This window comes from Chamaea fasciata, unplaced genomic scaffold (assembly GCF_029207755.1).
Source record: "Chamaea fasciata isolate MVZ Bird 193981 ecotype frontalis unplaced genomic scaffold, bChaFas1.0.hap1 SCAF_31, whole genome shotgun sequence".
NCBI classification, from domain to species: Eukaryota; Metazoa; Chordata; class Aves; order Passeriformes; family Sylviidae; genus Chamaea; species Chamaea fasciata.
The window spans coordinates 3,373,431-3,385,476 of NW_027094116.1; the positions used below are offsets into that span (position 1 = coordinate 3,373,431).

At 60.5% G+C, this 12,046-nt stretch overlaps 1 protein-coding gene across 1 annotated transcript; it reads left to right on the forward strand.

Annotated features, from left to right (window-relative positions):
• Positions 1 to 19: 19 nt before the first annotated feature.
• Positions 20 to 11,986, forward strand: DEDD (death effector domain containing). The gene is given in 7 exon segments (XM_066206947.1): positions 20 to 894; positions 4,916 to 5,279; positions 7,356 to 7,463; positions 8,795 to 8,941; positions 9,847 to 9,860; positions 9,862 to 9,984; positions 9,986 to 11,986. Coding segments are annotated over 6 exon segments (990 nt in total). The 5' UTR covers positions 20 to 894; positions 4,916 to 4,921; the 3' UTR covers positions 10,226 to 11,986.
• Positions 11,987 to 12,046: the final 60 nt, after the last annotated feature.

Consider the following 12,046-nt stretch of genomic DNA (forward strand, 5'->3'; position numbering starts at 1 on the left):
GAGCCGCCCGCGGGGAGCGGGGAGCGGAGCGGACGGAGCCAAGATGGCGGCGCCGGGGCTGGGCCGGCCCTGAGGGGCCGGGAGGGGCCGGGACGGGGCCCCGCGCTCGGCGGGGCTGCCACGGGCCGCAGGGGGGGCCCCGCCGCTCCCCCCGCCGCCGGAACCTCCCCGGGGCCTCCCCGGGGGAGAAGCGGGGCCTGCTCAGGTCCTTCCCGGGGCTCTAAAGGCCTTTCCCGGGAGGACGCTCCCGGTGCTCCCGGTTTTGCTCCTTTCTCGCCGCAATTCGGGGCCGATTTCAGCCGAAAAAATCGGCGCTTCCCCCCCCACCCCCCACCCCCCCCTCCCCCCTCCTCCTCCCCTTTATTTCTCGTGTTTCAATTTTCCTTTCCTTCTGTCGCGGCAGCGCTCCCCCCTGCCCCCCCGGTTCTTGCCGCGGGCCCGTCGCGAGGGGCGGAAGGAGGTCCCGGCGTTTGGGGCCGCGGGATGAGCTCCCGCCGCCTGCTCCCCTTTGGGCCTCGCGTCTCCTCGCCGATTTCGCTTTGAGCGGAGCCGAGGCCGCCGGAGAGCCGCCGGCCGGCCGGGGATGCCTTGAGGGCCGCGCCGCCTTTGGCTTTTCCTCCGGCGAACAGTCGTTGGGGACTTTGGGAAAAGAGGAAAAAAGGAGGAAAAAAAAAAAAAGGAGGTTTTTTTTTTTGAGGGGGGGAAAAAAACCCCCGAGTTTTCCGGCCAAAGGACTGACGGCCGTCCCGGCCTCGCCAGCTTCGCGGCAGGTTTGGGGTGGGCTTGGTTGTTGTTGGGGGAGTTTTATTTAAAAACCGAACAAACGGACGGAAAAGGAGAATTGAGAGGAGGAAAAAGGAGCTCGAGGACCCGGCACGGCGGGATCCGCCCCAGGTGGGTCCGGGACCGGGATCTGCGGGGGTCACGCTGACGGGGAGGGATCCCGAGAGCTCCGCGGTGGATCCCGGGGGGTTTGGAATGGATCCCGAGAGCTCCGGGGTGGATCCCGAGAGCTCCGGGATGGATCCTGGGGAGTTCGGGATGGATCCCGGGGAGTTTGGGATGGATCCCGAGGGTCCTGGTGGATCCCGAGAGCTCCGGGATGGATCCTGGGGAGTTCGGGATGGATCCCGAGGATCCTGGTGGATCCCGAGAGCTCTGGGATGGATCCCGAGAGCTCCGGGATGGATCCTAGGGAGTTCGGGATGGATCCCGGGGAGTTTGGGATGGGTCCCGAGGATCCTGGTGGATCCCAAGAGCTCCGGGATGGATCCCGGGGAGTTTGGGGTGGATCCTGGGAAGTTTGGGATGGATCCCGAGAGCTCCGGAATGGATCCTGGAGAGTTTGGGATGGATCCCGAGGGTCCTGGTGGATCCTGAGAGCTCTGGGATGGATCCTGGGGAGTTTGGGATGGATCCCGAGAGCTCTGGGATGGATCCCGGGGAGTTTGGGATGGATCCTGGGGAGTTCTGGATGGGTCCCGAGGATCCTGGTGGATCCCGAGAGCTCTGGGATGGATCCTGGGGAGTTTGGGATGGATCCCGAGGGTCCTGGTGGATCCGGAGAGGCTCGGGATGGATCCAGAGGGGTTCGGGATGGATCCAAGGAGGGATCCACAGGTTCCTGATGGATCCGGGGAGACCCAGGATGGATCTGAAGAGGGTCAGGAGGGATCCCGAGGGTCCTGCTGGATCCGGAGAGGCTCAGGATGGATCCAGAGGGGTTTGGGATGGATCCAGGGAAGTTTGGGATGGACCTGGAGAGGTTTGGGATGGATCCAGGGAGGGATCCAGAGGGTCCTGATGGATCAGGAGAGGTCTGGGATGGGTCCAGGAGCGTTCAGGACGGATCCAGAAAAGTCTGGGATGGATCCCCAGGGTCCTGGTGGATCCAGGGCAGTTTGGGATGGATCTGGAGAGGTTTGGGATGGATCCCGAGAGGTCTGGGATGGATCCAGGGAAGTTTGGGATGGATCTGGTGGACTCGGGATGGATCCTGAGGGTCCTGGTGGATCCCGGGAAGCTCCAGAGGGATCCCGGGAAGTCGGGGCCGGATCCAGGAGTTCTCCCCCGGCTGCAGCCAATTAACCCGGCTGGGCTAATTATCCCACCCGGAGATGGGGAATCCCCGGGAATTCCGGGCTGGGATCAGCCGGGAGTGATCCAGGGATAAAATCCCCATGTTCCCAGGGCTGGGAATTCCCAAAAAATTCCCCCAGATTCCCCCAATCCCAGCCCCTGGAAGAGCCGCTTTCCCGTTTTTCCTTCGGGATATTTTGTCAGGAGCATCTTCCTCCTCCTCCTCCTCCTCCTCCTCCTCCTCCCTTCCCGACCTCTGCAGCTCCTCTGCTTCCCAAAAATCCGATTCATTGGGGCCGGGAGTGGATTTTAGGGAATTCCCACTGGGTTTAGGGAGAATTGTCCCAAAAAAGGAGGGAAATTTGGGAATTAATCCCAATTTTTGTGGGGTTTTTTTTTTCCCCACCAATTATTTGGGAATTTTTCCTGTCCTTGGGATCCCACCCCTGGCAGAATTCCTGTTGGGGATTGGGAAAATTCCCTAAAAAATCCCCGAAAAATTTGGGATTTGGGGCTTTTTCTCCACCCCCCAGGCCGGGATTTTCTGGGATAACGCGGAATTCTGGCGGCTTTGACCTGAATTTAGTGGGAAAAATCCCAATTTTTCCTCGGGAATCCCAGCGGGGCCGAGCCCCGGGGAGCTCCAGGAACTCGTTTTTCCCGTTGAGCCCGAAATGATTTGAATGTTCCCGGGAAAAGGGGCTGGGTTTTCCCAGGGTTTTCCCAGGATTTTCCCAGGGTTTTCCCAGGCTTTTCCCAGGGTTTTCCCAGGGTTTTCCCAGGGTTTTCCCAGGCTTTTCCCAGGGTTTTCCCAGGGTTTTCCCAGGATTTTCCCAGGATTTTCCCAGGGTTTTCCCAGGGTTTTCCCAGGGTTTTCCCAGGATTTTCCCAGGGTTTTCCCAGGGTTTTCCCAGGGTTGATTTCCCAGGGATTCCGGGAATTCTCATCTCTTTTTTTTTTAGTTCTGAGGGAAAAATCCTGGATTTTTTTGGGGATTTCCACCTCCCACCCCCCGTGGGAATCTCGGCGTTTCCTCCAGGGCCGGAATTCCCGACTTGGAATTAAATTTAAGGATTTCCCGGCCTTTTTTTGGGAAGCGGAATCCCTAAAATTCCCCTTTGCCGGGGCTCGGCACTTCCATAAAACCTCGTTTTCCCCGGATTTCTGTGGATTTTCCAGGGAGCGCGACACCAAATTCCTGCTTTTTCCCTGCCCTTTCACGGGAGGCAAACCGCGGTCATTCCAGGGATGAGAAATCCACGGATTTTTCCCCAGTTTTTTTGTAGAATTTGAGGGAAAACGGAGACGTTTTAAGGAAAATCCCTAAAAAAAAGCTCCGGGTGTTTCCCATTCCTGTTTTTCCCCCCCTGGAGCCGGGACTGGGTTGTTTTTTCCAGGTTTTTTTTCTGGGAATTTCCTGCCGGGAGAGGAGCCCGGGCCCGGCCGTGCTGGGGATTGGGGCTGGGTGGGGAATTCCGGAGCTGATCCCGTCGTTTTCCCCTTGGGATGGGGATGGGGACAGGGACGGGGATGGATCCCACTGGGAAATCCCAGGGATTGGGGTCGGAAAATCCCAGGGATTGGGGTCGGAAAATCCCAGGGATTGGGGTCGGAAAATCCCAGGGATTGGGCTCCGGATCCCAGTGGAGAATCCCAGGGATTGGGCTCTGGATCCCAGTGGAGAATCCCAGGGATTGGGCTCCGGATCCCAATGGAGAATCCCAGGGATTGGGCTCCGGATCCCAGTGGAGAATCCCAGGGATTGGGGTCTGGATCCCAATGGAGAATCCCAGGGATTGGGCTCCGGATCCCAGTGGAGAATCCCAGGGATTGGGGTCTGGATCCCAATGGAGAATCCCAGGGATTTGGCTCCGGATCCCGCTGGAATCCCCCAGAACCGGGGTCAGGATCCCGTGCAGGAGCCCCCGCTGCCGTGAATTCCCGAGGGCTGGGATTTTTGGGATCACATCCCTGTGGTGGGGCAGCCCCGCGGATCCCCGTGGATCCCATTTGCGGCCAGGACGCGGCGGATTCCCGTCGGGAAGGGATCCCGGGGTGGCTCTGGGGGAATTCCCGGCTGCTCCGGGGGGATCTGCATTCCCAGGGATCCTGGGATCCCGCATCCCTGAATTCCCCAGTCCCACATCCCCGGGCCCACTGCCCCTCGCGGTGTCCCCAGGGCTGGCATGGCAGTGCCAGCGGTGCCTGACCCCGTGTCCCCATGTCCCCCTGTCCCCATGTCCCGCTGTCCCCGTGTCCCTGTCCCCATGTCGCTGTCCCCGTGTCCCCCTGATGCCGTGTCGCTGTCCCGTGTCCCTGTCCCCGTGTCCCCATGTCCCCGTGTCCCCCTGACGCCGTGTCGCTGTCCCCGTGTCCCTGTCCCCATGTCCCTGACGCTGTGTCGCTGTCCCTGTGTGTCCCTGACCCCGTGTCCCCCTGTCCCCGTGTCCCCCTGACGCCATGTCCCACTGACCCTGTGTCCCTGTCCCCATGTCCCCCTGTCTCCGTGTCCCTGTCCCCATGTCCCTGTCCCCATGTCCCCCTGTCTCCGTGTCCCTGTCCCCATGTCCCTGTCCCCATGTCCCTGTGTCCCCCTGTCCCCGTGTCCCTGTCCCGCTGTCCCCGTGTCCCCCTGTCCCCGTGTCCCTGTCCCCGTGTCCCTGTCCCCATGTCCCGCTGTCCCCGTGTCCCCCTGACGCCATGTCGCTGTCCCCGTGTCCCTGTCCCCCTGTCCCCGTGTCCCCATGTCCCCGTGTCCCTGTCCCCATGTCCCTGTCCCCATGTCCCGCTGTCCCCGTGTCCCCCTGACGCCATGTCGCTGTCCCCGTGTCCCCAGGTGCCCATGGCGGGCCGGAAGCGCGGCGGCTCGGGCGGCGGCCGTGCCGGTGACGTCGGCGGCGCCGTGCCGTGGCCCGAGGAGCCCGGGGAGCGCGAGCAGGGCCTCTACTCGCTGCACCGCATGTTCGACATCGTGGGCGCGCAGCTGACGCACCGCGACGTGCGCGTGCTCTCCTTCCTCTTCGTCGACGTGCTGGACGAGGCCGAGCGCGGCCGCATCCGCTCGGGCCGCGACTTCCTGCTGGCCCTGGAGCGCCAGGGCCGCTGCGACGAGAGCAACCTGCGGCAGCTGCTGCAGCTGCTGCGCATCATCACCCGCCACGACCTGCTGCCCTACGTCAGCCTCAAGAGGCGGCGGCCCGGTGAGCGCCTGTCGCGATATGTCACAATATGTCGCGATATACGGGGTGATATCAGGGTGGTATTGGGGTGACGTCATCATCCGGCGTGACCTGCTGCCCTACGTCAGCCTCAAGAGGCGGCGGCCCGGTGAGCGCCTGTCACAATATGTCGTGATATGTCGTGATATGTCACGATATACAGGGTGGTATCGGGGTGGTATTGGGGTGACGTCATCATCCGGCGTGACCTGCTGCTCTACGTCAGCCTCAAGAGGCGGCGGCCCGGTCAGTGTTTGTCACGATATGTCGCAATACACAGGGTGGTATCGGGGTGGTATCGGGGTGGTATCGGGGTATTGAGGTGACGTCATCACCTGCCACGACCTGCTGCCCTACGTCAGCCTCAAGAGGCGGCGGCCCGGTGAGCGCCTGTCGCCATATATCACGATATACGGGGTGCTATCGGGGTGCTATCGGGGTGGTATTGGGGTGACATCATCACCTGCCACAACCTGCTGCCCTACGTCAGCCTCAAGAGGCGGCGGCCCGGTGAGCGCCTGTCGCCTTGTGTCGTGATATGTCGCGATATACGGGGTGGTATTGGGGTGGTATCGGGGTATTGGGGTGACGTCATCACCCGCCACGACCTGCTGCCTTCTGTCAGCCTCAAGAGGTGGCGGCCCGGTCAGTGTCTGTCACGATATGTCGCAATATACGGGGTGGTATCAGGGTATTGGGGTGACATCATCACTCGCCACGACCTGCTGCCCTACGTCAGCCTCAAGAGGCGGCGGCCCGGTGAGCGCCTGTCGCGATATGTCACAATATGTCGTGATATACGGGGTGATATCAGGGTGGTATCGGGGTGACGTCATCATCCGCCACAACCTGCTGCCCTACGTCAGCCTCAAGAGGCGGCGGCCCGGTCAGTGTCTGTCACGATATGTCACGACATACGGGGTGACATTGGGGTGACATCATCACCTGCCGTGACCCGCTGCCCTAGGGCGGCCTCAAAGGGCGGCAGCAAGGTGAGTGTCTGTCGCGATACGTTGCAATATACGGGGTCAGTGTCACAACGTTCGGGGACACGGGGCCGCGTCATCGCCCACCGGGAGCCGCTGCCCCGCGGCAGCTCGGCCCGCAGCAGCCAGGTGAGTCTGTCACGATATATCGCGATACACGGGCTGGCATGGGGGTGACATCATCACCCACCGGGAGCCGCTGCCCCGCGGCAGCTCGGCCAGCAGCAGCCAGGTGAGTCTGTCGCGATACTGGGGGCGCTGTCGCTACAGGCTGCCCCATGTCGTGACAGGGCCCGGCATGGCGATAGGCTGCCCCACGTCACGACACGCAGCATGGGTTCTGGGGGCCCTCGCCGACCGCTCTGTGTCGTGACGTGTGGGGCCAGTATTGCGATAGGCGGAGCTGGAGCTGCCACAGTGTTCCGTTCCCGATCCCGTTCCCTGACGTTCCTGATCCCGATCACTGACGTTCCCAATCCCGTTCCCGATCCCGTTCCCTGACGTTCCTGATCCCGTTCCCGATCCCGTTCCCGGACGTTCCCATTCCCAATCCCTGACATTTCCATTCCCAATCCCTGACATTCCCGATCCTGTTCCCGATCCCGTTCCCTGATGTTCCCGATCCTGATCCCTGACATTTCCATTCCCAATCCCATTCCCTGACGTTCCCATTCCCGATCCCTGACGTTCTCATTCCCATTCCCAATCCCTGACATTCCCGATCCCTGACATTTCCATTCCCAATCCCTGACATTCCCATTCCCAATCCCTGACATTCCCAATCCCTGACATTCCCGTTCCCAATCCCTGACATTCCTGTTCCCTGACATTCCTGTTCCCGATCCCTGACGTTCCCGATCCCTGACATTCCCAATCCCATTCCCTGATGTTCCCATTCCCGATCCCGATCCCTGACGTTCCCGATCCCGATCCCTGACATTCCCGTTCCCAATCCCTGACATTCCCAATCCCATTCCCTGACGTTCCCATTCCCGATCCCGATCCCATTCCCTGATGTTCCCGATCCCGATCCCTGACATTCCCGATCCCTGACGTTCCCGCTCCCCCGCAGTGTGCCCGGACCTGGTGGACAAGTACCTGGAGGAGACGTCCATCCGCTACGTCACGCCCCGCGCGCCCGGCGCCGCCCCGCCCGGCCTGGGACACCCCCACAAAACAGGTGGGGGCGCCCGGGGGCACCTGGGGGGCTGCACCCCACACCTGGGGAGACACCTGGGGGGCACCTGGGGGGCTGCACCCCACACCTGGGGGGACACCTGGGGGGCTGCACCCCACACCTGGGGGGACCGGGGGGGCACCTGGGGGGCTGCACCCCACACCTGGGGGGACATGGGGGACACCTGGGGGGCTGCACCCCACACCTGGGGGGACATGGGGGACACCTGGGGGGCTGCACCCCACACCTGGGGGGACACCTGGGGGGCACCTGGGGGGCTGCACCCCACACCTGGGGGGCACCAGGGGGGACATGGGGGGCACCTGGTGACACCTGGGGGGCACATGGGGGGCTGCACCCCACACCTGGGGGGACCTGGGGGGACCTGGGGGACACCTGGGGGGCTGCACCCCACACCTGGGGGGACCTGGGGGGCTGCACCCCACACCTGGGGGGCTGCACCCTGCTTTGGGGTCTCAGGGTTTGCCCCCGCAGTGCCTGCCCCCCAGCCATTGCTGTGCTGCTCCCCGGGGTGGGATGTGGGGTGGATGTGGGGCAGGTTTGGGGTCAGTTTGGGGTCTCAGGGTGGATGTGGGGCAGGTTTGGGGTCTCGGGGCGGATGTGGGGCGGATGTGGGGCGGGTTTGGGGTCAGTTTGGGGTCTCAGGGCGGATGTGGGGCAGGTTTGGGGTCTCGGGGCGGATGTGGGGCGGATGTGGGGCGGGTTTGGGGTCAGTTTGGGGTCTCAGGGCGGATGTGGGGCAGGTTTGGGGTCTCGGGGCGGGTTTGGGGTCAGTTTGGGGTCTCAGGGTGGATGTGGGGCAGGTTTGGGGTCTCGGGGCGGATGTGGGGCGGATGTGGGGCAGGTTTGGGGTCAGTTTGGGGTCTCAGGGTTTGCCCCCGCAGTGCCTGCCCCCCAGCCGTCGCTGTGCTGCCCCCCGGGGTGGGATGTGGGGCAGGTTTGGGGTCAGTTTGGGGTCTCAGGGTGGATGTGGGGCGGGTTTGGGGTCTCGGGGCGGATGTGGGGCAGGTGTGGGGCAGGTTTGGGGTCTCAGGGTTTGCCCCCGCAGTGCCTGCCCCCCAGCCGTCGCTGTGCTGCCCCCCGGGGTGGGATGTGGGGCAGGTTTGGGGTCAGTTTGGGGTCTCAGGGTGGATGTGGGGCGGGTTTGGGGTCTCGGGGCGGGTTTGGGGTCAGTTTGGGGTCTCGGGGCGGATGTGGGGCAGGTGTGGGGCAGGTTTGGGGTCTCGGGGCGGGTTTGGGGTCAGTTTGGGGTCTCGGGGCGGATGTGGGGCAGGTGTGGGGCAGGTTTGGGGTCTCAGGGTTTGCCCCCGCAGTGCCTGCCCCCCAGCCGTCGCTGTGCTGCCCCCCGGCGGGGCCCCAGCTGGGCCCCAAGCGCCCGGGCCGGGCCCGGAGCCTCCTGGGGAACCAACGGAAACGCAGGAAGTCGACGACCCCCGACCCCAAGGAGAAACAGACCTGCGGTGAGGGGGACACGGGACTGGGAATGTGGGATTGGGAATGTGGGATATGGGAATGTGGGGTTGGGAATGTGGGGTTGGGAATGTGGGACTGGGAATGTGGGATTGGGAATGTGGGATATGGGAATGTGGGGTTGGGAATGTGGGGTTGGGAATGTGGGACTGGGAATGTGGGATTGGGGAGATTGGATCCCAAAGAAAAACAAACCTGGGAATGGAACTGGGGGGGGGGGGGAACACTGGGAATGGGATTGGGGGCAGCTGGGATGGGATCCCGAGGGGAAATCCCAGCCCTGTGGTGAGGGGGCCGGATCGGGGTCGGGATTGGGATTGGAGTGAGAGCTGAGACTGGGAGGGATCCAGGGACTGGGGAGGGTCTGGCACTGGGCAATCCTTGGGATCGGAGGGTCTGGAATTGGGGCAATCCCTGGAATCGTGACGTCCTGAAATGGGGAAGATTTGCGAGGTTGGGGGATGGATTCTTGAGTGGAGGAGCCCCAGGAGGGGAAAAAAACCCCCAAAACTGCCCCCCAAACCCCATCAAGCCTGGAACTCAGGACGGGGCCTCCCTTCCCCTCATCCCAACAACTCCCATTCCTCCTGGGATCCGGAGGGTCCGGAATTCCAGGGGGAATCGGGGATCGGAGCGAGAGCTGGGACTGGGGAGGCTCTGGCACTGGGGAATCCTCGGGATTGGGACGAGGGGGGAAATCCCTGGCACGGCAGAACATTCCAGAATGGGCGGGATTTGGCGATTTGGCGACCAACTCTTGAGCGGAGGAAGGGGGAGGGGAAAAAAAAACACACCCCCAAACCCTCCCAAATTCCCGGAGCCCCAAATCCTCTCATCCCCCCCTAAAACCCCCTCCCGTCTCCCCGCTCCCCCCCTCCCACCCCGTGTGCCCCAGACATCCGCCTGCGCAGTGCGCGCCGAGTACTGCCAGCACGACTCCGCCCTGCACGGCAACGTCTTCTCCAACAAGCAGGACCCGCTGGAGCGTCAGTTCGAGCGCTTCAACCAGGCCAACACCATCCTGAAATCGCGGGGATCTGGGCTCCATCATCTGCGACATCAAGTTCTCGGAGCTCACCTACCTCGACGCCTTCTGGCGGGATTACATCAACGGCTCGCTGCTGGAGGCGCTCAAGGGCGTCTTCATCACGGACTCGCTCAAACAGGCCGTGGGCCACGAGGCCATCAAGCTGCTGGTCAACGTGGACGAGGAGGATTACGAGCTGGGCCGCCAGAAACTCCTCAGGAACTTGATGCTCCACACGGCTCCCTGAGGGATCCAACCCCTTCCCCGACCTCCTCTCCCCCCCGCGTTATTTTTTTGTTGTCGTCGTTCCGATCTCAGTTTTTATTTTCTCCTCCTCCTCTCCGGGTTTTTTTTTTTTGGGGGGGGGGGGAGGTTTTGTTCCCTCTTCTCCCGACTCTTCCCGCAGAGTTTTTGGTTTCGTTCCCTCTTCTCCCGACTCTTCCCGCAGAGTTTTTGGTTTCGTTCCCTCTTCTCCCGACTCTTCCCGCAGAGTTTTTGGTTTTGGCCGGCCCGTGCGGAGCCCTCGCTGATGGATTTGGGGAAGGGTTGGAGCTGAAGGGGGGGATGTGTGTTGGGGGATTTGGCGCTTTTTTTTCGGGAGGTTCCTGATGGGTTCTCCTCGTGTTTCCCGTGGGGGGATTTTCCCCCTCTCCCGTTTTATTTTTTTTTTGGGATTTTTTTTTTTTGGGGGGGGGTTTTTTTTTTTTTTATTCTTTCGCGTCCATTAAAAAACGGCGACGAAAAGGCGAAAATCCCGTCGGTGCCGCGCGCTGGGATTTGGGGATTGGGGGGAGGGGTGTGGAATGTTCCGGAATTCCTCACTTTTCCCCGTCAGTTCCTCCCTCTCCTCGTGTTTCCCGTGGTTTTTCGTTCCCAGTTTTCTGTTCTTTTCTATCCATTAAAAACGGAGACAAAAAGGCAGAAATCCCACGGGTGCGGTGCAGTCGCCGTTGGGGATTGGAGGCGTGGAAAGCTTTGGAATAACGGAATATTCCAGAATTCCTCCTTTTCCTTTGTCAAATTCCTCCTTTTCCTTGTGTTTTCCGTGTTTTCTTCCCTCCTGGTTTCTTTTCTACCCATTAAAAACGGAGATTCAAAGGCAGAAATCCCGTTGGTGCGACAGGCTGGGAATCGGGGATTGGAGGTTTGGAGAGCACTGGAATAACGGGATATTCCAGAATTCCTCGCTTTTCCCTGTCAATTCCTCCTTTTCCTCCTCGTGTTTTCCATGGGTTTTTTTCCCTGTTTCCCTCTCTTTTGTATCCATTAAAAACGGCGATGAAAAGGCAAAAATCCCGTTGGTGTGACGGGCGGGCGTTTGGGGATTGGGAGCGCTCCTGCAGGAAGCCCTGGAATAACGGGATATTCCAGAATTCCTCGTTTTTTCCCTGTCAATTCGTTCTTTTCATTGTGTTTTCCGTGATTTTTTTTCCCCCCGTTTTATTTTATATCCATTAAAAATGGAGTTAAAAAGGTGAAAATCCCGTTGGTGCGACAGGCTGGGGATTGGGGATTGGAGGTTTGGAGAGCACTGGAATAACGGGATATTCCAGAATCCCTCGCTTTTCCCTGTCAATTCCTCCTGTTCCTTGTGTCATCCATGATTTTTCCCTGTTTTCTTCTCTTGGATCCATTAAAAACAGCGACGAAAGGGCCAAACTCCCGTTGGTGCAGTCGGGATTTGGGATTCCAGGTGCAGGAAGCTTTGGGAAAACGGAATATTCCAGAATTCCTTGTCTTAATTTCCGTGATTTTTTTTTTTCCTCCTCTTTTATCCATTAAAAATGGCAAAGAGAAAAAAGAGGCAAAACTCCCATTTTAAGAACTTGGGATTGGAGGTGTGGAATATTCCCGAATTCCTCATTTTCCTTGTCTAATTCCTCCTCCTCGTGTTTTTCCCATGGTTTTCCCCTCGTTCTTCCCTCTTTTACGTCCATTAAAAACAAGGACAGAGAGCAAATGGCAATTTCCCCCCGAAATTCCCGTTTTCCCCCTAAAAACCGACAGGGATGGATTTATTTTTTTTTTTTTTTCCCCATTTTCCTCGTTTTTCTCCCCATTCCCACCC